Here is a 25,286-nt window from a genome sequence, read left to right as displayed (position 1 = left end):
TAATGGAGCAGTTTGTGAATCTCTGACTGCAGAACAAGGCTCCCCCCAACATTCTCTCCTGTTCCATTTTTAACTGAAGCTTTGACCTGCAGTAGAGACAATAACAAACTGCTTTGTTCTCCTCACACTTTATAACTCAAAGACCTATTCCAAGCTGCTGAGGTTGTTGTATGCTTCATGATTATACAATTCTCACTGAACTCCCAGTGACACCTTAGTTCTTAAGTTGCTTACAGGTTATTTTATCCATACACCTCCCCCTCCCCCAAAGCTAGTTAGACTCCCTCTCAATACTACAAAAGGAACAGAAAATCCCCAGCCAAGACTTTTCAGTGCTAGATTATCTACATGAAACAAATACTTTTAGGTATTTTGCTCTCCTTTGACATTTGAAACCAGACTCCTGCCTTCCTACGGGGCTGCTTTCCGAGGCCCACAAACAGCTTGGCATTATAGAGAGAAGACTCAGCTCAGTTTTCTAAACAACTTTTCTCATGCCATGCCACCCACACAAAGCAGTTTGGGGCTTTCCTCGCCTCTTCAGTCTTGATATACTTCCTTTTTTTTTTCTGTGTCTCCAGTCAGTGTGGCAATGTGTGGCCTGGAGGCTTGGCTGGTGACTCCTTGGATTTGCTCGATGCAATAAGCTGATATACAATGCCTGGGAGGATTGTCAAGGTATGCTCACTACACTTAGAAATTAAGGGTATTTTGTGGGCTTGAGAAGTGGAAGCTCGAGTCCAGGCTTGAATTTTAAGTCCTTCACTTTGCTGTGTGTGTTGTAGTGTTCCCATAAAGGGGAATGGTTTGAGTGTGTGCCTGTTTAGTAGCATTCCCTGAGGGAAATATCAAATTGTAGCTTCTTTGGAAGTGGAGATATAACTGTGTCTAAGTATTTAGCACAAGCACTACTAGTGTGGAAAAGAAGACACTGCAGTACCATTATTCCCTGTGAGCCTTCAAGATTTTATTTGCTGGAGTACTGTGGTGCAGCTGACAGGAAGGTTGTGTTGAACACACTTCTAAAAAGTCCCAGCAGCCCAGCTGGTCCTGAGCCCATGATGGTGGCAGGCAACCAGCATGAGGAGCTGACTCCTACAGCAAACAGTTCATCTCATTGCAGGGTGTAGATTTAGGAGGACTTGAGGGGTTGCTGATGGGGGTTTCTCTTAGAAAGAAGTAGTGGATAGGTAATTCGAGGCTGATGGTGGGATTCAGAAGGAAACCATTTCACAGTGATGATCTCAGTGATGCTTTAAAATGTGTGTTCAGAGGAAAAGGTCTATGAATTGGGAAGGGGGGAGGGGGGACAGAAACCCACAGAAAAAGAATAAAAGACTGTGCACAATGCTGCCTGCTATATGAGGGTGAAGTTATGTTTTCAGAGCATCAAATAATTTCATCAAAGAAGAATGCACCTTCTACCTTTTGTTCTGCTTTCAGAGTGGATTTTTATGGAAGAACAGGGCAGTTCTGAGTGTTGGACAGGGTAAGCCCTGTGCTTTCAGAAGAGCTCTCTGAGAAGACACTGAGGGCTGAGTGTTGTGGTTGCATAGTGATACCATGCTCCTTGCTCTGTGCTGAATAATTCAGGCGAAAGTTCCTGGTGGGCTACAAACACTCAGAACAGGCTTTGTAAGTATGCTGTGTAAAGGTGGGCAGCAGAGAGCACTGTGCCTTCTCCAGCTCTGTGCCCTCCTGGGAGCTAGGCTCAGGTGATAAAGAACACTCATGAAACTGTGAAAATACAACCAACAATACCCCAACCCCAAACAAGTATTCCCTATCCCGAATGGAAGGGATAATTGGACCCCAAAAGAATCAAGCACCCTTTTCCCTGCATGGGAGAGCATTAGTAGCTATGTCCAACGGGCAAACACACATTCTTCTGGCTAGTGGTCAAAAGAAATTTGAAAGCCATTATACTGTCCAGTGTTTTTGCTGAGTAGCTGATGCAGACAGCTGGATTGCTGGGAGCTGCCTCAGGATTGTCTGGGAGGTTACTGAGCTTTTGATTTGGTCTTGGAAGCATCTTCCCGTGTAAGTAAAGGGTAAGCATTAGTTAGGAATGATAATCTTCAATCATTAGATGCTTTAAGATGGTCATGTGTTTCTTCATGAAACAGCCCTTGAAAATTCAAGCTCATCAGCCCAACCCAGTTCTGTGGTTAATGTTTTTTTTCCTGGTTTAATTTCAGCTAGGCATTCATTTCAGGTTTTTTTTAATCCTCATATTGAAATGTGCAGTGGGGAAAAATAATCCTGTGGGTCGCACCAGCTACTCGTGGCTTTGCATGCAACTGGTGGCGTGAAAACTGGCTCGTTTTGGATTCTGGGGAGACCAGAGGAGGTCCTGCCTGCAGTCGATCTGTGCTGTCACCTCCGGCATGTGCTGGAGGGGGAAGTCACTTCCCAGGAAGGCTGGGCACACGGTGCAGTGACAACAGCAGTGTGAGCCATACAGAGAAGTGAGGAAGGAGAAGCAGCATGTGCTCAGAAACTAGGCAAGCTCTACCAGCTTGTAGTCAAAACCTGCAATCACTTTGGATTTTGCCGGTGTGCATTTAAAGCAGATAAGCTGCTTTCATACCTTCTTTTATCTCAGTGCAAATTATTATAGGCAAGTTATAACTGCAAAGAGGAGGCTTTAAAAACACTGAAGGTTTACAGCCACCGTGTGCTAATACTCCAGGATCTCCTCTTTCTCACATGAATTTGAGAGCACAATAGTGCTCTGAGCTCAGTAATTCCTTTACAAATGATAAAATGTTTTACCTTTTATCTTTTCACCCCCTCAATCCTGGGTCCTAATTAAGCAGTAACTGTAAGAGCAGTAAAGGCAGTAATCATTTCTCCTTGCACTGATCTGATCTGAAGCCACGAGCAGCTGCAATAGTTATGCTAGGAAGGACTTTTCCCCTTCGGCATCTGTTGCACTGGCCGTCCCTCAGTTAGGTTACAAGTGCTTGAAGGCTTTCGATTTGTGCTCTGTTTTCTGAGAACGCTTCTCTTTTTAGCAGTTTAACGAATTTGAATGGTCAGGCTGGGAAACAAAAGTATTTATGCACCTGATTACCTCTTTATCTGGTGAGATAAGCTCTGCAGAAAGCACCACCCCCTCTTTCTGCCTCCGGAGCCACTGGAGATCCCACGCTCTGGGGTGTTGTCCTCCTCCCGCACACGAGGTGGCTGCAAACCTTAGCAGCAGTTTTTAAGGGGAAGTGTGGCTGACACATTGCTTACCAACATCCCAGAAAACACGCCGCATGTGTGAGAATGACCCTTCTGTGGAAATAACCCCGGGTTTTTCCTTAGGCTGATTTAGGTGTGTTGCCGGGCAACTCGGGGTGACAAGGGGGCTGTGTGTATCCTTTCGGTAGCTACAGGTCCCTGTAGAGATTTCCCTGTGGATTTCCCAGGGAAGAAACAGAGACATGAAAGAGGCTGATCAGCTGCGGCGCAAGAAGTTAAGCCTCGAAAACTTCACTTTCGTTAAGAGGAGGTAGTGGAGAAAGAAATTGGATTGGACCCAGGGATGACGTATCCTGTTTGATTTCTTTCCCCCTTGCTCTCTGACGAGCTTTGTGTTTCGGCAGGCTTTTGTTTCTGGCTCTGAGTCGCTTTAAAAAAAATTGGGAGTGTGTCTCAGGGGTGTCAGGGGTGATGTACTCAGCTCGATTGGCTGGGCTGGCTCGCAAGCGCTTTGTTCTTCCTACCACCCTCAGGTCGGTTGTGCAACATGCCCATACCGTTGAAAAGAAAGGGGGGAGGGGGAAGGGAGAAGGGGGAAAAAAAAAAAAGAAAAAGAAATGCTGAGTAATGCCAGAGGTTTCTCAAATGGCTGATGCAAACCTGGAGAATTTGCATCATCATTCAGCTGGAGTAACTTGGTATGACAAGAGCTTAAATACAAGTCCACGCGGAAGCCGAGCTGGTTTCCAAAGCTAGGGCAGTACCAGCTGGCAGTGGGAGAGCGCAGGTGTTCCTGAGCTGGGCTCACATCACGGTGAAGCCCCAGATACATTTCAGGAGCTTGCTACCTGTGTGTAAGAGCAGCTGGAAAGATAAGAAAGCAGGAGACTTAAATAGCTGGTTACACAGAGAGGGGAGGGGGGGGTGGGGGAAAATCCTTGAGTTTCTGCTGCAAACTTTTTTTTTTTGTTGTCGTTGCCTGTGCTTGCCTTTGGTGTGCTGGTGGCACTGTAGCATGCTCAGGAAAGCTGCTGTGACCACGGTCTCTAATGGAAGCTACTTGCAGGGGCAAGCTAATGGCAGGTTGCCCTCTATGGACAGCGGACAGCCAGCCCAGGAGGGAAAAGTTGTGCTGAAGAAGAAAGTGACACTTTTGAGGGGGATATCCATCATAATTGGCACTATCATTGGAGCTGGCATCTTCATCTCTCCCAAAGGCATTCTGAAGAACACAGGCAGCGTGGGCATGTCCCTCACTGTCTGGACAGTGTGTGGTATCCTCTCGCTCTTCGGTAAGTCCCTTAAGAGCTTCTAATTGGTCCAGAGGGGTGGCCAGTGGATTATTGCTGTTATTTTGTCTGATTTTGCTATTGGATAGCAAGGCACAGTGTGGAGCTTGAGGACCAATAGGGCTACAGAAGTTTTGCTCTGCGTGATAGGTGGCGTGGAGGGCACAGATGTTTGCAACCGCTGTGTCCCCAGAGCCTGCTCTGTAAGGATTGGAAGCATAAATTTTTGTTCCTTATGGCTCCCTGGAACAAGCAGGAAGAGCAACTGTCCATTTTATGGTGCACACTGTGCTGTATGTAAAATGCTTTTCTTCTGGCTGTAAGCAGCAGTCCAAGGTTTGCTTGTAAGGCCCCTGGCAAATGGAGGTGCTGGTCACTCCACTCAGACGCCACCAAAGTGTTCGGACAGCTTGACCTAGTTCCCTAGAAGCTAGAGCAAGGTCTGAGAGGAATAATTCCCACTGGACATAAGCTGTGTTGGCATGAAAGGGAGAAAAATAATAACATGAAGAAACCCTCTCCCCGTTCTTCTTACTGCTCTTTACTTTGTTCCTTGCTCACGGTGTTGCCTTGAAAGATTGCACTGCAAAAAAAAAAACAATGTGGTGGAAGCAAAGTTGTGATGCAGGTTTCATTGCTGGCATGCCTGTTGTGACAGTTTTTACTCATTTTGTGTGTTTTGAAGAGTACTGAATTCTGGAGAGTGCCAGTTTATTTGTTCTGTGCACAAAGCCCCAGTTCAGAGCGGAGAACCCCACCCCGGCCTCTGCAGGCCAGAGGGTCCATTGACCTCCTTAATGAGTTAATCTCATGGAAGCTGAAGAGCTAACATGAAATATTGGCTTGATTTAAACCAGAAATGATTTGTTTTCTGGCAGGAGAGAAAGGGGACAAACAGGGACTAACACGTGTCTGCTTAATAGGTGGAACATGCAAATGTCACCCTGTGTAAATTGGCTCTGAGCTTAAAAGAAACACAAACTGTTTGCAGACTAAGCCCACCCAAGCAAAACAGACAGCCCAGGCAAGTTGGGATCTGTTTTGGTCAGATGTTAACTGGATTGGTACAGTGTGCAGCATAATCTCTTGTACAAATGTGGATGTCCTGCCTGTAATCAAAAGTGCCCTATACAGAAAGACACAGTCTGTGACCCTCTCAGAAGATCTTGGTCGTTACATTTAATCAAACTACAAGTTTTTCTCAAGCATTGCATTTCTGATGTGAACTTTAACAGCACTAATTTTCTGGCTGTGTAGCAAAGTCTGCAGGAAAGTAATTAAAATCTGGTTTATTAGATAGGATTTCTAGGTCATTTTATTCAGATCTCAAGTTATGAAGAAGCCTTGTAATATGGCCCAGAAAAAAGATATTATCCTTCTGAATGGACCTGCTATGGTTATTTCCATTCCCTGTGTGACTTAATTACAGCCAAATCACAGACAAGGTTCACTTAAGGTCCTGCTGAGGCTGTGTGTGACATGTATCAAAACACAATGCATTCTCATCCTGAACCTCAGCACAAGAGGCTGGCAAAAGGAAACTCACCAATAGTTTGTGTGCCTGGTTTTTGTTTGGCTTGGTGTTTTGTTTTCAGTGTGACTGTAAGGATTCCTTTAAGAACATGTTAAGGTAAAATGAGGAATAGTAAATACAAGCTGCCATGCTTTTGTAAAGCCTCAAACAGAGCCTGTGAACAAGGATGGAGTTTGTCAGGATGAGGTACAACTTCAATGGGCCTGCACACGTTATGTGGTTTGGATAACTGTGGGCTGGAAGGAATTTGTAGATGTTGCTGGTGGTAACTTTACATGATGCAATGTTCACAAACTTTGTTACTATTTAAAACTGCTTTCTAAAGGAGCTAGCTCCATTTGTTAGATGTGGTACATGCAGCCCACCCTTGAAGCTGAGAATCCACTGACAGTGTGACTGGGTGATGGCTTGTGAAGCAACAGCAGCAGAGAAATGCATGGGTGAAGGAGGTTTCGTGCAGGTCCTTGTAGTTGCAGTGTGCTTGTTGCCTACTCTCTAGTGGCAGAGGTCAGGAGTTGGCATTGTAGGAGCTGCTTCTTGCTGAGAATGCCACTAGCACTTGCTTCAGCATGGCCTGAGCCACTTCTGCATGAACTGATGCAGCAACATGATGAAGATCTGGGGTTTATTTTAGTCAGTGAAAACGATGTGTGGTGGGTTGAAATTTCCCCCCTGCAACATTAACTTTGCCAGACCAGCTCAGCTGGAAGCAAATGCCAGCTGTATTTACAGGCAAAACTACAATCTACAACAGAATGCAATGAATATGGGCAAAATATTCAGTGTTTACAATATTTACAGGCATTTACAGTTGATAAACAGCTTCTGCTGTGAAAATGTGATCTGTATTTAAGGCTGTGCAGAAATGAATTGAACTCTCACAGCATTAGTAGTGCACACAACACCACAGCAGTGTTGGAAAGCCAGGGCTAAGAGGGTTGTTGGAAAGCCAGGGCTAAAGCATTCCCTGAATTTTGTGTGTAAGATCCTGCTGAGGAAAATTCTTCATCTGCAGTTCCTGCTTCTGAATTTTGGCCAGTTGATTGTTTCCCTCATGGCTGAGGAGAGGTGGTGCAGTTTTGGGGCTTCTCTTCAGAGGCTGACAGAGGCATCTCTAAGGCTGGAAGGAGCTGATCATCACTTGATAAGAAATAAATGTGTGAAGAAAGCTTTCACTCAGCAGTGCAGTCAGGCTGATTGGGAAGCCAGGGTAGCTGGCATGACACAGCATTGTGTTGTCCCTCCTCACAAGACTCAGATGAGTAATGACACATGCTGACAGCAAATAGCTTGTTCAGTGCCTTCCCATACAAATGTAACAGGGTTTGTGTACAGGTTGGTTAACTGCAAGCCTAGCTGAGTGAATTAAAATCTACAACACTGCTTGCAGAATGTTAACAACATATACCAAAAGTAGTGCCCTGGTGAGACCTCATCTTGAGTACTGCATTTAGTTTTGGGCTCCCCGGTTCAAGGGGGACAGGGATCTGCTGGCGAGGGTCCGGCAGAGGGCCGTGAGGATGGTTAGGGGACTGGAGCACTGCCTTATGAGGAGAGGCTGAGGGACCTTGGGACTCTTTAGTCTGGAAAAGAGAAGACTTAGAGGGGATTTGATAAATGTTTATAAATATCTGAGGCCTGGGTGTCAGGAGAGAGGGGACAGCCTCCTCTCACTTGCTTCCTGTGATAGGACAAGGAACAATGGATGTAAGCTGCAGCACAGGAGGTTCCACCTAAACACAAGGGGGAACTTTACTGGAAGGGTCACAGAGCACTGGAAGAGGCTCCCCAGAGAGGTTGTGGAGTTTGCTTCTCAGGAGACTTTCAAGGCCCATCTGGATGCATTCCTCTGTGACCTGAGCTAGATTGTATGGTCCTGCTCTGGCAGGGGGGTTGGACTCAGTGATCTCTTTGGGTCCCTTCCAACCCCTGACATCCTGTGATCCGGTGAATGACAGCTCCAGTGTTTAGCTTATAAAGGCATTGAAAGGTACTTCTGGATATCTCTTGTGATGCCACAGTTTAATTCTCACAGGTGCCCTCTGCTATGCTGAACTAGGAACATGCATCAAGAAATCTGGTGGTCACTACACCTATATCCTGGAGGCCTTTGGCCCATTACCTGCCTTTGTGAGAGTCTGGGTTGAATTACTCATCATTCGGTAAGTGGATCTTGGCTTCTCTGTGTTTCCTTTCTGATGGCATTACACATTCCAGTCATTGAGGACAAATCTCCAATACATGAGGGGCAAAAAAAGCCCCCAAAACTGTATCTTGATCAATGAGCTGTGTTCTTTTAGCATGGTTGCTTCAGAGAACTTAAAATGCTATTTTGCTCATCAGCACAGCAGCATTCAAGAAGACATATGGGCATGTATGGGGGGAAAAAAGTGCTTCTCAGGAAACTGACCCATAAATCCAGCTATTTGCATTCATTTTGTTACCTTACTGTTCTCCATTAATGTCACTAATAATGCTAACACCTGTGCCTATAGTGGAAGAGGAAAGTCACCTTTATATTTCCTCAGTCTTGACATTCAGTTGGAGTGCTTGCTGTTACCTGTGGATACAGGAATAACTCCTGGTGAAACTATTGCCCAGTCATTTCTAGAGATCATGGAATCATACAATTGTTAGGGTTGTAAGGGGCCTCAAGGGTCATCTAGTTCCAGCACCCCCTGCCATGGCCAGGGACACCTCACACTACATCAGGTTGCTCACAGCCACATCCAGCCTGGTCCTAAAAACCTCCAGGGATGAGGCTTCCACCACCTCCCTGGGCAACCTGTTCCAGTGTCTCACCAGCCTCACGGGGAAGAATTTCTTCCTAACATCTAATCTGAATCTACCCATTTCTGGTTTGTTTTTTTCCCATGAGGGCATCATATACTCTTTATATGTCATTTCAGGTCCCCATTTTTTGTTTTATATAGGATGTTGGAAAACTTAACTCTTGATTACTATGAAAAGCATTAACTGGCCCCATAAAATAAACATTACGTACTTAGATATCAACAAATGTCTAAAGTGCTGGTTTGGTGTGTGAGCCTGTGGTTCTTGCAGGAGAATTACCATATGCTGAATCCTCAAATCATGCCAAAGAAATAATCACAAAACTCTGAGTTTTTAATTTCTTGGTATCTACAACGTTGCTGAGGCTGGAGAGCTTGTTAGGTGTAGGACAGGGCAACCCACTCCTGCAGGGTGACTTGGGGAATGCTGCATTCCTGCCTCAGGCTAGCTAGCACTCCTTTCTCCTCTCTTCCACAATCAGCAAATTAGTCACAAGCCTCATTTCCAATCAGAACCACGTTTACATAATGTTGACAAGTTCTAGCACAGACCATTGAGTGTGAAAGCACTGACAGTGCTGAGTCATAATGAACCCATAAACCCTTATCTTGTTTCCGGAGGAAATCATTGTGTACCTCCTCCCCACCTTTGAATTGAGTGCAGCATTTCTGTCAGACGTGATGAAAGGGCTGATGTCTTAACTGTGAGCTTTTTGCCAGAGAAAGGGAAACCAGGCAGAGGAAACAGACTTAGATATCTTCAGTGTGAGGAGCACCACGTTGTGAACACAGCTAAATTGTTGCACATCACAGAACCGTCAAGGCAGCAGCGTTAGAGATCCCCCTCTTAAACTGCACCTTCCTAGGCAAGGGGGCTCTTAGTGACCTAGACTTTTCATGGGTGTTTACCCACAGTAAACCAGGCTTTGTACATTCCTCTCCTTGCAAAATTGTTGTGTTTTTACATATGACACTGCTCCAGGAGCATCAAGCACTCTTAGTCATCAGCACCTGCCCCACACCCAGAAAATAATCACCTAGCATGGGAAGGAGCATCAGTGGATTCTTTAATCATCAGATGTGAGAGGCAGCAAGGGAGGTGTGCTTGTTATAACTTGTGGTGATCAGAGCAGCACTGCCAAAACTCTGCCTAGAGTTTTATATGTGACTCCTGAACTGGTAAACTAATTGGTTGCTGCTATCAAAGAATTTGAGACCTAGCATGTATCTAGCTGTTTTTTTCCTGGGTTATTTTCTTTTTCCAGTGGATGAAGTTGCACAAGCGTTTCTCATCCAAGCTGGTTTTATTTCTGAAGGACTGAAGGGTCATCACACCCACAGGCTGGGGGAGCAGCAGCAGTCAGATGAACATTTCCTACTCTTGTACATCTTTTCAGCCCTCGTTTTACAGCCTAAGACACACTTAAGCTCTGCCCACATCCTGATTAAACTGTGCCAGCATCACCTGCTGTTTAGCTGTGCCTTACACTGAGCTGCTCCTCATCCCATACGAGTAGGAACTTGTTTTCCCCCCAGAAGTCACGTTGTGGGTATGTTGCATACCATGACTGAAACATAAACACAGTTTGCAAAGAGCTGGAGATGTCTCTGTCAGTGCATTGTCTGGGCAGCTTTGCTGTGGGGTTGCTAAACACGGGCTGGGTGAGAGTGTGCTGCCAAGTGACTCACACACCTGTGGTATGTGCTGGGGCACAGGTAGCTACTCCTCTCCCAGTGGAATTTTGTGCTCCCTGTCCTGTGAAAGCTGCCAATGCTCTTTGTGTCTGTGCCTGAACGTACAGCTGTTAGGGGGCTGCCAGCCTGTCTTTTGGGTTGCAGTTAAAAGGGAAATGCCACAGTCCTTCAACTTCCACCTCCACTGATTAGCTACACTGCCAACAACATCTTTCCCCAAACGTGGGAATACAAGAGGCACAGCTATTTATTAGAGCTACCGTTTAGGAGCTATGTTTCAGCACCCACTGCCTGTTTCAAAACGTCGAAATGAGAGGGAAAAATCCAAGTTCTGGAAAAGAGGTGGCTAAAAAAACAGACAAACCAAACAAAAAAACCCTTGGGAAAGCTCCAAAGATCTGATCTTTGACCTGATCTAAGACATTTCAAACTCCAAATAGAATAGAATTAACCAGGTTGGAAAAGACCTTTGAGATCAACTGTCCAACTACCACCCAACACTATCTAATCAACTAAACCATGGCACCAAGCACCCCATCCAGTCTCTTCCTAAGCACCTCCAGTGATGGTGACTCCACCACCTCCCTGGGCAGCACATTCCAGTGGGCAAACTCTCTCTATGAAGAACTTCTTCCTAACATCCAGCCTAAACCTCTCCTGGTGCAGCTTGAGACTGTGTCTTCTTGTTCTGGTGCTGGTTGCCTGGGAGAAGAGACCAATCCCCATCTGGCTACAACCTCCCTTCAGGTAGTTGTAGAGAGCAATAAGGTCTCCCCTGAGCCTCCTCTTCTCCAGGCTAAGCAACCCCAGCTCCCTCAGCCTCTCCTCATAGGGCTTGTGCTCCAAACCCCTCCCCAGCTTTGTTGCCCTTCTCTGGACACCTTCCAGCATCTCAACATCTTTCCTAAACAGAGGGCCCCAGAACTGGACAGAGGACTCAAGGTGTGGCCTAACCAGTGCTGAGTCCAGGGTCACAATGACTTCCTTGCTCCTGCTGGCCACACTGCTCCTGATCCTTCTTCACCACCTGGGCACACTGCTAGCTCATGTTCAGTCTATTATCAACCAGTCCCCCCAGGTCCCTCTCTGCCTGGCCGCTTTCCAGCCACTCTGACCCCAGCCTGTGAAGTGTCTTCTCAAAGCAAACATGAACAGACCATTGGACCTCTTAAGGCGCAGACAGTGTCTGACCTGAGGTGCAGTTTAATTTGCTGTTGATATGTGTCAGTGCCAAGGCTTCTGGCAAACATGTAACATGCTTCAGAAAGGCTATGTGAATATTGGGAGCATTTCAGATTCATAAATGCAATGACTGCATGCCCACCTGTCTTCACATTTCTCTGTTTCATGCTAGGTGCTGTCTGTACTTCCAGGATTGCTGCGTTTGCTAGCAGTGCTGGGAAGCTCTTAGTCAATAAAAACAACAAGTTCTATTTGCATTTTAGGCAATCCCATTTTCATTCTTCATTTTTGTTTGTTTTGGTTTTGTCTGTTTGCTTGTTGGGTGGTTTTGGTTTGTTTTGGTTGGCTGGGTTCTGTCTGGGTTTTTTTGGTTGGTTGTGGGTTTTTAGTTTGGTTTTGGTTGGGGTACTTGGTAAAGAGGAATTCTTAGCTTATATGAAATGAATTTGCTTGTGTCTCTGAGGGGTAAGATAACCCTGGCCGTTCAAATTCAATCCTCAGCAGCTTTTATTCAGAGTTCTGGCCATGTTCACTTCAAGTGAGTGAATGGAGAGTTCTGTTGATACTTTTCCTTTCTGGTTATGACTGCCTCACAATGTGGAAGTTGCAAGAGTGACCCTGGTAAGATCTACCTGGCCATTCAAATTCAATCCTCAGCAGCTTTTATTCAGAGTTTTGCCCATTCTGGCCATGTTCACTCCAAGGGAGTGAATGAAGAGTTCTGTTGATACCTTTCCTTTCTGGTTATGACTGCCTCACAATTGAACTGTCACTGAACTGTTGCTGTCAGGAGCAGAATCACTAAGGAAAGCTGAAATGCTCATGGTTTTCTGCTCATGGTTTTCTGCTCCACCCAGGAACCATGGTGCACAGCAGCAGAGCTACAAGCAGGCACTAAAATTAAGCACAGTTCTCAGCTCCCTGATAGAAAGCTTACAGCATGACCCCACAAAAACATTATTTATGTGCTACTGCTGATTAATTTTGTGACTTTGTTGTTGTTTCCCTTCTAGCCCTGCTGCCACAGCAGTGATCTCCCTGGCATTTGGACGTTACATTTTGGAGCCTTTCTTTATGCAGTGTGAGATCCCAGAACTTGCAGTTAAACTTATTACAGCTGTTGGCATCAGTAAGTACCCAATTATAGGTTGCAGAGAAGGATAAAAATGATATTATTTGGGGGGGGGGGGACGGGGGACCCAACCCAAACCCAATGTAATTGCATCTTGAACAGGTAGTTGCTTGATGGTGAATTGTTACAAAATGATTGTGCCTCCAAAGCCAAGGGCATCAGAATGACTTTTTGCCTGGGTTTTTGTGTGTTTGAGAACATACAGAGCAGTAAAAAGAATGGCAGACTTTATTAATGGCAGAGAAAAATCTATTGCCAAGGCTGATTCTGTTGCCACTTGAATTAATGGCAGGACTCTCATTACTTTTGTGGAAGCAATTTCAGTCCCTAAGAGATGGTGAGCCAGTGCCAGAGATATGGAAGAATGATTACCTGATTTTTAAATGCTTTGCTCTACCTCTCTTTTAGGAGGCAATTGAGTGCCAAGTATGATGCCATGATGAAATGTAGTTCTCTTGAGTGGAGCACAGGCAACATGAGATCATCTTCCTTAGTCCCACTCAGTCCTTCATGGCAATAAAACCTACTGAGGTATTTGCAGTTTAGAAAGCAGGAACCCAACTGGTCACTCTGGGAGCAGGGTGTGCAGCTTGGGGAAAATGCCTGGCCGCTACCAGCAGTTTCTCCTACTCTCCCTAACTTCACATTTAGGGCTACAGGGAACTGATAATTGCTAGTGGAAGGAGGCTACCGTGAGAGCAGGAGCCTCACAGTGTGCCTAGCCTGGTGTGGAGGCTGTGTGTCCAGGTCTGGAACCCTCAATACAGGAAGGACATGGACCTGATGGACCGGGTCCAGAGGAGTGCCACAAAAATGATCAGGGAATCGGAGCAGCTCTGCTATGAGGAAGGGATGAGGGAGCCCTAATAATGACCTTCCAGTATCTGAAGGGGCCCCAAAAAAAGGATGGAGAGAGACTGTTTAAAAGGACTGCAGTGATAGGATGAGGGGCAGTGGTTTCGGACTAGGGAAGAGAAGATTTAGATTAGATGTGAGGAACAAGTTCTTTACCACGAGGGTAGTGGATCACAGGAATGGGTTGCCACGGGAGGTATCTGAGGCTCCACCCCTGGAGATATTCAAGGTGAAGCTCAACAGGGCTCTGGGCAACCTGAATAAAATCCCAGCTTCACAGAATGATAAGGGTTAGAAGGGACCTCCAGAGATCATCCAACTCCCTTACCAAGGCAGGATTACCTCGGGCAAGTCACACAGGAATGCATCCAGACAGGGCTTGAAAGTTTAGGAAGGCAAAAATCATGGCTCTGAAGCCATGTGCCTGCAGGCACTAGAGGTTGTTTCCAGTTCTGTCTGGTCACTGATGATGACGATGCTCCACATTCACATTCAGCTGTGCTGGGAGGAGAGGGAAGAGCAGACCTGAGTAATTAGTAACAGATTGTGCTTTCAGTTCGGTCAGTGCATCTATCAGAAACAAAAAGGACTGGGAAAAAGGAATTAAGACGGTGCAAAATGATCAAAGGCACACAGAGAGCCCTTTGGGTTTGCACAATAATGGGTTAGATGTTTGGGGTTGGTTGTTTTTTTTGCTTTCTTTGGGGTAGGAAGTTCAATTGACATTGAAATTTCCAGTCTCCAGGTTACTGTGGCCTCCTTTTTTTCCCTGTAGGAGCTCCCTTGATGAGAGTTTCCTTCTGCCAGGAGTGGTAAAAAAAAATACCAGCATGTGACCACGTTTCCTTCTGACTCAATTATGCACAAACTCTAGGTTTCATAGGAATAATTGAATTAAGGGCTTGCATTTTGAGGTTAACGACTTTTTATAGCTACATCTGTCTGAAATGTTTCAGTGCAAGGTAGGGGTGAAACAGATGTTCAGTAACTTCAAGGTCACCGAGACAGAAGGAATGTTAAGTGAGGACTCCATCAAAGGCGTTTTGTTAAGCACATCTGACTGGAGCTCAAAAAGTGAACCATGTGAAATGGTTTTTTATTGCTGTTCCTGCAATTGAGAATCTGCATGATAAACTGGGGCTTCACAAAGTAATTAAACAAAGAAAGTAACATTGTGGGGCGGGTGGAGCTACACTGAAATAATTACAGCCTCAAGGGAGAGAGGAGTTCACAGCAGACTGCTCCTATGGTGAGCACAGGTCTGGACAGAGCAGGTAGGATGAGCTGTTATTTCACCAGAAGAAGGGATTCTTGTAGAAAGCTTGCCGTGGTGAATGGGATGGTGCTGAGCAAAACAGTGACATGTCAGCTTGAGGCTTTATCTTTGGTCTTTGCAGTACACTCTCCAGTGAAGTTTCATTGGTGGCAGTTTTTGATTATATATTTTGCTTAAGCTCCAGGATCCCTGAGTGTCTGACTGTAATGACTTGAATTACAGAAATGACTCTATTGGAAAAGACCTTTAAGATCATAGTATCATAGTATCATTCAGGGTTGGAAGGGACCACAAGGATCATCTAGTTCCAACCCCCCTGCCATGGGCAGGGACGCCTCACACTAGAGCAGGCTGGCCAGAGCCTCATCCAGCCTGGGCTTAAACACCTCCAGGGATGGGGCCTCAACCACCTCCCTGGACAACCCATTCCAGGGCTTCACCACTCTCATGGTGAAGAACCTCCTCCTCACATCCAGCCTGAATCTCCCCATCTCCAGCTTCATTCCATTCCCCCTAGTCCTATCACTCCCTGAGATCCTGAGAAGTCCTTCCCCAGCCTTCCTGTAGGCCCCCTTCAGATACTGGAAGGCCACAATTAGGTCACCTCGGAGCCTTCTCTTCTCCAGACTGAACAGCCCCAACTCCTTCAGTCTGTCCTCATAGGAGAGGTGCTCCAGCCCTCTGATCATCCTTGTGGCCCTTCTCTGGACGCGCTCCAGCACCTCCACGTCCCTCTTGTAATAGGGGCTCCAGAACTGGACACAGTACTCCAGGTGGGGTCTCCCCAGGGCTGAGTAGAGGGGGAGGATCACCTCCCTCGACCTGCTGGCCACACTTCTCCTGATGCAGCCCAGGATCTGATTGGCTTTGCGGGCTGAAAAGATCATTGAGTCAAACCATTATCTATGCCCTTTAGCAACACATCTCTGTGTCTTTTGAACACCTCCAGGGATGGGGATTCAACCACCTCCCTGGGCAGCCTATTCCAGTGTTTAATAACTATTTCACTGAAGAATTTTCTTCTAATATCCAATCTAAACCTCCCTTGGTGGAACTTGAGGCCACTTCCTCTCCTCCTTGCATGGTAAGAATTAGCTGTTGCGGTGGTAATTGTTCTGAATGTTTTGTACGGTGTATGTAGGCAGTGGTAGGTAAGATGGAAGTGTGTTGAGCTGAACAGACTCACTGGAGCCCTGATGATTTTATAATCCAATTTAATGGTGTCAGAGGTAGTGTTTGCTTCCAGTCAAAATTTTAAGTGAATAGAAAGACTTGTGTCTCACCCACTCTTGCTCCTTCCTCCCTCTTGTGCCTGTTAACAGGGTGCTCACTGGGTCTCTCACTAGGGAAAGTGTTGGGAAGCACCATTAAAGTCTGTCCTTGACTGAGACTTTGTCCTGTAGTTTCACCTCGTTCTTTCTGATCATACTAGAAAGGGTAGGAAGAGACTTAGAAAGCTCTTTAGGTCATCCCCTGCCCTAAAACACCATCAGTGTATCTAAACGATTTCTGGCAGATGTTTGTCTCAATTGGTCTTAACACCTCCAGTGAGGGAGTTTCCAAGGCCTCACCTAATACTGTAGCCTTTTGGTTTTTTTCCCATCCTTGTCACAAGATGGCTTTCCTAATTTAGTTTTCTTTCCACCTAAACCTCCTTTTCTTCAATTTCAGCCTATTAACAACAGGTTACCTGGCATGGATGCAGCCAGGGTTGTAATGGGGAATTGAAAACGCTCTTGCTTCCTCTACCAGTTGCTAACAAATGCTTCTCCTAGAGGGGCTGCAGCCCATTCTACTCCCCACCATTCCACCTCATTGCTTCTGCAGTGAAAAAGAAGCAACAGTGCTGCAGAGATGAGAGCTAAAGTGGAACTACTGAAGGTGGTGCCCTTTAACAAAACCCCCCTAATTCTTGGTTTAGTGTCTATAGGAAGAAAGCATGTGCTGGGCACAAAATTCCCTTCCAAATCACAACTGCTCTGAGGGATTCTAAGCAATCTGCCAAAGCAAACTTTCTGTTCCCCAGGATGGAATTTGAAATAAAAATCACCCCCCAAAAAGTCCAAATCACAATATGGCTCTTAACGGCAACTCTGTCCCTGAAACCCAAGGTCAACAGATCCATCAGTGCTTTGCTGGCCAATACTCAAGCCCAAAGGTTTATTGTCATGTTTGGTGTGTGCCTGTAGTAAGTTCCTTTTCATTTCCCCCCCTCCCCATCATAGCAGATGTTACAGATGTTGCTCCTTACCACTGACTCTGAGAAGCAGCTTAAATTAAGACCTCTCTTGGCTTGCAGAGGTAGCAAAAAGCTGCTCTGATGGGTGCTTTTGTGCCTTCGTTTTAATTGACTCATTAGGATCTGCAAATTGAGGGTATTTCTTGCTTTGTGTGAATGCCTTGACCCTAAAAGCCTGACAAGTTAAGGGAGGGCAGTTTCCTTGGTTTCCTGCTGTGGCACTGGTACATATATTCTTGAAAAGTAGGCCAGGATGTAATGCTTGCTGCTGCTTCTCCCATTACATTTCCTTATCCATCTCTAGCTGTGGCTGTGTGAAGGAAGGAAAGCCTGACAAGCACTGTGATCGATGTTACCATTGTGCTGGATTGTTCTCGAACCCCATTTTGGTCTCACTCCATCCTCCCCTCAGTTAGGATTCATCTCACGGTTAGTTTAAGGGATTTGTCTGGGCTCCCCACAGGATTAGTGGAGAAAAAGAGGAAGAGACACTTCCGGGAGGCAACTCATCTCATGAGTTAGGTATCTAAAAGAGGTGTTTTAGGAGGTAAGTGTCACTTCCCTGAAGATGCAGCCAGGCTAGGTGCTTGGCTTTTAGTTAGCAAAGTCAGAGATGAGTCCTCCTTTCACTGTTCTTTTCTTTGGGGCATTGCTGCTTCCTTACCAGCTTTGTTGTTATCCTCTATCAATGCGTCTGAAAGCAGTTTCTTGAAGTATCTCCATTCATAGAAGAGAGTTACTGAATAATGACCATAACTTCAAGACATAATTTCCCTCTCAAACCCTGGCACAGGTGTCATATTCTTTTATTGCTCTTTAGTAGCTATCTTCATGGCTCCTCTGCTGCCTTTCACTCTCCAGTTAGAATAGAATAGAATTAACCAGGTTGGAAAAGACCTTTGAGATCATCGAGTCCAACCTATTATCCAACACCATCTAATCAACTAAACCATGGCACCAAGCACCCCATCCAGTCTCTTCCTAAACACCTCCAGTGATGGTGACTCCACCACCTCCCTGGGCAACCCATTTCAATGGCCAATCACTCCTTCTGTGAAGAACTTCTTCCTAGCACCCAGCCTAAACCTCCCCGGTGCAGCTTGAGACTGTGTCCTCTTGTTCTGGTGCTGGTTGCCTGGGAGAAGAGACCAACCCCCACCTGGCTACAACCTCCCTTCAGGTAGTTGTAAGCAGTAATAAAGTCTCCCCTGAAATGTTTGGCTGGCTTGAACTCACAGTTTGGGGATGGAGAAGATTTTGACACAGCCTGCTCACAAGCAGGTTGTCCTCATGAAAATAACCTTCCTGCTTCCCTCCCCCCCCCCCCCCCCCCCCCCCCCCGATCTGCCTGGCCAGCAAGGAAGGTGATGAGTTTCCCTGTGAGCTGATGTTACTGTTTGGACTAGTTTGCCATTCAGTGACATTCTCATACATATATCAGGAAGGTGAAACCAATCATTAGAACACCTGGAAGAGAGTTGTCTGCAGGGGGGATGCTCATGTTACCTGTCCTGACCTGTGTAAAGTAGCAGACAGATTGCTGCAGTCAGCTTGAACTCTGAATAAGCTGGATGTCAAATTCCAGATACTTTCTTAGACATAAAAATTCCTCCTTGACATTTTCTTGTGGCCTGGTCTGTGCCTGGGTTTCAGCCTCTGGAAAAAAAACAAACCCAGAGAACAATATCTTGAAATTTCTTGGAAGTTTGGAATAATCCAGTGCCATAAACAAGCCCTGGGCTTTCTTCATAACTCAGTGCTGTTGGTCAAATGAATATTTTAACTCTGTTGCTTAAATGACAGTTCTTAACTTGCCTGGTAATCAAGCCCCAGTAAAAGAGGGGGGGGGCTCAATTAGTGCTAATATTCAGCAGCAACTTAAAGAGGTCTTTAAACATTTAAATGAGTAATACTATGCCAGGGTGGTATTGGCATAGTAGAGGAAAGAATCAGGCCCCTGGGATTTTCTGCCAAGCATGGGTATCCATAGAGGTAATACAGCAAAAATAAGTATGTGGATCTCAAGTATCTGAAGGGGGCCTACAAGAAGGCTGGGGAGGGACTTCTCAGGATATCAGGTAGTGACAGGACTAGGGGCAATGGAATGAAGCTGGAGGTGGGGACATTCAGGCTGGATGTGAGGAAGAAATTCTTCACCATGAGAGTGGTGAAGCCCTGGCATGGGCTGTCCAGGGAGGTGGTTGAGGCCCCATCCCTGGAGGTGTTTAAGAGCAGGCTGGATGAGGCTCTGTCCAGCCTGCTCTAGTGTGGGGTGTCCCTGCCCATGGCAGGGGGGTTGGAATTAGATGATCCTTGTGGTCCCTTCCAACTGTGACCAATATTATGATACTATACTAAGTGGCGCTTTGCAGAAGTCCAAGTGATTCCTTTGGCAGTAATCCCTCAGCTCTGAAACACAGAACATCTCTAGATCTTGAAGGCTTTTTATAACTTTTTTTGGTGAAAAATTAACATAAAGTGAGGCTGTGAGTTTCTCCTTTGTTAAACTGATCACTTGAGAGTGGGGCTCTCTCTTTTCTCCTTTAAACTGATTACTTGAGAGTGGGGCTCTCTCTTTTCTCCTTTAAACTAATTACTTGAGAGTGGGGCTCTCTCTTTTCTCCGTTGTTAAACTGATCACTTGAGCGTGGGGCACCCTCTTTTCTCCTTTGTTAAACTGATCACTTGAGAGTTTGGCTTTCTCTTTTCTCCTTTGTTAAACTGATCACTTGAGAGTGGGGCTCTCTCTTTTCTCCTTTAAACTGATCACTTGAGAGTGGGGCTCTCTCTTTTCCCCTTTGCTAAACTGATCACTTGAGAGTGGGGCTCTCTCTTTTCTCCTTTGAACTGATCACTTGAGAGTGGGGCTCTCTCTTTTCTCCTTTAAACTGATCACTTGAGAGTGGGGCTCTCTCTTTTCTCCTTTAAACTGATCACTTGAGAGTGGGGCTCTCTTTTCTCCTTTGTTAAACCGATCACTTGAGAGTGGGGCTCTCTCTTTTCTCCTTTAAACTGATCACTTGAGAGTGGGGCTCTCTTTTCTCCTTTGTTAAACTGATCACTTGAGAGTGGGGCTCTCTCTTTTCTCCTTTAAACTGATCACTTGAGAGTGGGGCTCTCTTTTCTCCTTTGTTAAACTGATCACTTGAGAGTGGGGCTCTCTCTTTTCTCCTTTAAACTGATCACTTGAGAGTGGGGCTCTCTTTTCTCCTTTGTTAAACTGATCACTTGAGAGTGGGGCTCTCTCTTTTCTCCTTTAAACTGATCACTTGAGAGTGGGGCTCTCTCTTTTCTCCTTTGTTAAACTGATCACTTGAGAGTGGGGCTCCCTCTTTTCTCCTTTATTAAACTGATCACTTGAGAGTTTGGCTTTCTCTTTTCTCCTTTGTTAAACTGATCACTTGAGAGTGGGGCTCTCTCTTTTCTCCTTTAAACTGATTACTTGAGAGTGAGGCTCTCTCTTTTCTCCTTTGTTAAACTGATCACTTGAGAGTGGGGCTCTCTCTTTTCTCCTTTGTTAAACTGATCACTTGAGAGTGGGGCTCTCTTTTCTCCTTTAAACTGATCACTTGAGAGTGGGGCTTTCTCTTTTCTCCTTTGTTAAACTGATCACTTGAGAGTGGGGCTCTTTCTTTTTTGTCCTTTGCTAAACTGATCACTTGAGAGTGGGGCTCTCTCTTTTCTCCTTTAAACTGATCACTTGAGAGTGGGGCTCTCTCTTTTCTCCTTTGTTAAACTGATCACTTGAGAGTGGGGCTCTCTCTTTTCTCCTTTAAACTGATCACTTGAGAGTGGGGCTCCCTCTTTTCTTCTTTGTTAAACTGATCACTTGAGAGTGAGGCTCCCTCTTTTCTCCATTGTTAAACCAATCACTTGAGAGTGGGGCTCTCTCTTTTCTCCTTTAAACTGATCACTTGAGAGTGGGGCTCTCTCTTTTCCAAATAAAAGTTCCAGAAGATACTTTAAAACCCAATTATTTATTTCTTCTTCCCTCTTCTTTTTTTTTTTTTCTTTTCTCCTGGAATTCTTATTTTGTCAGAAATACCTAGAAATTACATGGAAATCCAGCTTACTTAGAATCCTCCCCCCTTTTTTTTTTTCCATGAAACAAAGCCCACTTTTGGTTTAAACAGAGAAGAATCTTTTTATGATATATTTTTTGGCCTTGGCAGCGAACGGAATCTGTGCATAGAACTTGGGATAAATCAGTGGGTTCTGCTGCCAGCAAGCTTGCAGCATGCCAGATTCACAATGCTATCTCATACAAACTAGCTTCCAGACCCTGGCAGGAGATTGCAATTCAGTGATTTGGGGTTTTTTTATGTGTCCCAAGATGTGTGATGTGGCTGATGGTAGAGACAACCTGGAGCCCTTCAGAGAATTTGAAGTACTGGAGGACAGGGATGAGCAGATAATGAATTAGCAGGAAACAGGAGCTAGCAGATTGGTTTGCCTACCTTTGCCTTTCCCTTCAGCAGAGGGTGAAAAGGGACTTTTCATCCAGTGAACTGATTCACGTTTTCCATTCTTTCCATTTTTGTGGTTGGTTTGGGGCGTTTGTTTTGGTTTATTTTGTTTGAGGTTTTATTTTGTTTGTTTGTTTTCTTTCCTTCTTGGTTGTTGCTTGTTTCTTTTGCTTGTGGCTGCTTGATTTGCTTTCTGGGTTTCTCTGTGTTTGTGTTGTTGCATCAAGAATAGTGTGGCCAGCAGGAGCAGGGAAGTCATTGTGCCCCTGGACTCTGCACTGGTTAGGCCACACCTTGAGTCCTGTGTCCAGTTCTGGGCCCCTCAGTATAAAAAGGACATTGAGACACTTGAACGTGTCCAGAGAAGAGCAACAAGGCTGGGGAGAGGCCTTGAGCACAGCCCTATGAGGAGAGGCTGAGGGAGCTGGGGCTGCTTAGCCTGGAGAAGAGGAGGATCAGGGGAGACCTTCTTGCTGTCTACAACTACCTGAAGGGTGGTTGTAGCCAGAAGGGGGTTGGTCTCTTCTCCCAGGCAACCAGCACCAGAACAAGAGGACACAGTCTCAAGCTGTGCCAGGGGAAGTTTAGGCTGGAGGTGAGGAGAAAGTTCTTCACTGAGAAAGTTGTTAGCCATCAGAATGTGCTGCCCATGGAGGTGGTGGAGTCAGCATCCCTGGATGTGTTCAAGAGGGAATTGGACGTGGCACTTGGTTTAGTCATGAGGTGTTGGGTGACAGGTTGGACTCGATGATCTTTGAGGTCTCCTCCAAGCTTGGTGATTCTGTGAAACCCTTCCTGAAGCAGAATGAGATGTGAGCTGAGTAGAAAGGACATTAAAAAAAAAAACCTTCTTGCTAATCTCTGTGTGTGTTGGTGAGGCACAGATCTGGGCTTTATTTTCAAGAAGTGAAAGGTCTTTTTTTTCCTTCCCAAATTCCCAGCATGGAGAGGAATATTACCTGCACTCAGGTGTTTGTGTATCTCTGGTGGTACAGCCATAAGGGGGGAGAAAGACTGGGAAAGAGATGTGGGGTAAATAACAACACAGTGAGTGATAAGTTTATGGAGGGATTAAGTTGGAATGAAAGTGTTTAATGTGATTGTTAACTTGTTATTGTCAACTTGTTATTGTCTTATGGAAATGCAAAGCTCTACACAAACCAACACTGATACAGAAGTCTGGAATGGCAGGAATGGGGCAATTAATCTCTTTCATCCAAGGCAGAGTCCTCCCAGCCAGGCATCTACCAAGAGCTAACAATTCTGGTTAAACAAAGCTGTAATGTGGTGTGGAGGGAGCCAGGCAGAGAACAAAAAGGTGGATGGGCTGCACAGTGGGTCGGATTGAGGGGCTCAGCTTCAGCCTTTCATGCAGCATATGGAAGAGGAATGCGAGAAGTGAGAGCTGGAGAGGGCTGTTGGAGTCTATTTCCTTCAGTGTATTAGGAGCTATTGTATGTGTGGCCTCTCTTCTGGCAAAGAGGGTTTTTTTTTGGGGGTGGTAATTTCAGTGCTCCTTTCTGACTTTTCTTTTTCCCCTTGCAGCACTGGTGATGGTCCTGAATAGCACGAGTGTCAGCTGGAGTGCCCGCATTCAGATTTTCCTTACCTTTTGCAAGCTTGTAGCAATTCTGATAATTATAGTCCCTGGAGTTATCCAGCTAATTAAAGGTATGAAATGAAAAGTAAATGCTTTTAAAGTGCTTTTATCTTTACCCTCCCCAGTCTTTCTCCACCTGCCTTCACCAAATAGTGCTTATAGCAGCAAAATCTCTTAATTAGTCTGTGCTTGCTTAACTCAAGCCCTGTACTCTCATGTAATTGATTAGCAGTGGAACTACACTGGGATGAACTGGTATTTCTTTCAGCATGCCAATGAGTCTTTTCAGATCAGACTTGGTTTGCAAATGAGCAACATGATTGCTCTTCTCTGTGCTTTGCCTTTAACCTGAACTTTGTGAAAGGGACAGGATGGAGTTTAATGACGGATGAGCATATCCCTCCCAAATGCATGTGCCCAGTCCAGGCAGAATATGACTCCTTTGACTGGGTTAATGCCTAGTGCTGTTTGGTACAGGGTATGTGGTGGAAGACTGGGCTCAGAATTGGAGAATATATGAAAGAAATAATGTCATGGATGCCCTTCTGCCACTCTGTGAAGTTAAAGGTGCTTTACTGGCAGGGGAAACTGTAGTCAGCGGTTGCTTTCATGGGTTTCCTGCCTGAAAGCAGTGAATGCTCATGCTGCATGCATACTTTACTCCTAAGTAAAAAACCTAAAGCATACAGATACCTGAGCCCTGTCAGCACTGGGTGTGAGGGCTGACAAGCCCCAGCTCACTCTCCTTACACCACTACCAGACAATAACTACACAAAGGCCAGCAGCCTTGCGGCACAGAGGGTCAGAACAGGCAGCTCTTCATAATGAATTGGTGGCAGATACTATCTAACAAAAATTATCACAGTTGTTGGCTCTCTCCCTGGGGATGCTCTTTTAAGATGCTTCACAAAGACTCCTGTCTGAGTCAGCAGCACAGTGTTGGGCCCTGTGGTGAGCTCAGTTTCTTGGGGACAAGCAGCTCTCTGTGGTTAGCAATGGACTCTGAAATAAAAGTTTTCCTGTATAGCACTCTGCTGATTCACTACTTCTGTTTTCATGTTTTTCACTTCCTTTCTGGTAATTGCAATGCCTCATTTCATGCCCAAAATTTCTTTCTGCTCTTCTCTGCCCCATTTTTCTTAGACCTTTGGAGCTGGCCAGAACCAGGTTTGGATGGGGTTTGCTAGCCTTAAGTAGCTCAGATATGGTCCCTGATCCCCACTAAAACCTTCCTCTTCCTGCAGCTTTTCTCTTACCTAAAAGGGCTCCGCTTCAGAGGAAATTTTGATTGAGAGTTTGGTGAAAACCAAGTAAAGGGTGGAGGATTTGACCCATTGCTAATATAAGCCTGAATGAATTCTGCTTCTTCCTGCTCTTTCTGTGCAGAATCACTGCTTCCAAGGAAATCTGGGATATTGTAGGGAGGTCTTACAAACCACCAAGCTTGTGAATGAATAAGGGCATAACACAACTCCTAGATGCTTGCATTTATAGATGGGTAATTCTTACTCAGTTTAAGGGTAATACAGCAGGGAGTTATTAAAGGTGGCAGGGAGTTACTAAATGTTTCAGTGGTAGAAATGTTTAAGATGCTGGGTTTCTTGACCTTAAGGCTGCTGCTTGTGAGTGAAATGCCAGCAATGTTCCTTTTGATTAAAATGTTAAGCAAGTGAAATTTTCCACAGCAAAAATCTACCGAGCTCACTCTGCTCTTTCATGTTGATGCAAGTCACTGCAGGAGATGGCAGTGCCATGAGTGTCATCAAGCTCAGAATGCCTTGAAAAGAAACCCTGAATAGGTCAGATTCTGCCATTGCTTGACTAGGGACACCATGAAACCTTTCACAATTGCGGGCACATTACAGCTGCAAGGGTTGGGTCAGAAATTAAGGTCAAGGGCAGAACGTGAAGTCAGTGAACTGTTTGGTGATTAAATGTTCCATGGTGCGATATATTTATTTGTTTTAAGGCAGTAGATGACCAAAGAGCTTGTTTGGTTGTTTTTTTTTCACTGTTCTTTGTGTTGATGTTGC

General features: G+C 45.5%; 1 protein-coding gene across 2 annotated transcripts in view; it reads left to right on the top strand.

Annotated features, from left to right (window-relative positions):
• Positions 1 to 596: 596 nt before the first annotated feature.
• SLC7A11 (solute carrier family 7 member 11) overlaps positions 597 to 25,286 on the top strand; it is a 74,999-nt gene continuing 50,309 nt past the window's right edge. Inside the window, exons 1-5 of one of the 2 annotated variants that reach the window (XM_068154007.1) lie at positions 597 to 678; positions 4,259 to 4,484; positions 8,051 to 8,177; positions 12,698 to 12,813; positions 23,198 to 23,323. In XM_068154007.1, the coding sequence (XP_068010108.1) occupies positions 658 to 678; positions 4,259 to 4,484; positions 8,051 to 8,177; positions 12,698 to 12,813; positions 23,198 to 23,323 (616 nt within the window). In that variant the 5' untranslated portion in view covers positions 597 to 657. Of the gene's footprint in view, positions 679 to 4,135; positions 4,485 to 8,050; positions 8,178 to 12,697; positions 12,814 to 23,197; positions 23,324 to 25,286 lie in introns of those variants that run through there. The other variant, XM_068154006.1, reaches the window with a different exon arrangement.

The sequence above is a fragment of the Melanerpes formicivorus genome, unplaced genomic scaffold, assembly GCF_026170545.1.
Source record: "Melanerpes formicivorus ecotype bairdi unplaced genomic scaffold, bMelFor1.0.p_v2 SCAF_27, whole genome shotgun sequence".
Taxonomy (NCBI): Eukaryota; Metazoa; Chordata; class Aves; order Piciformes; family Picidae; genus Melanerpes; species Melanerpes formicivorus.
Note: the sequence above shows the minus strand (reverse complement) of the source record. Positions and strands in the feature narration are given on the sequence as shown.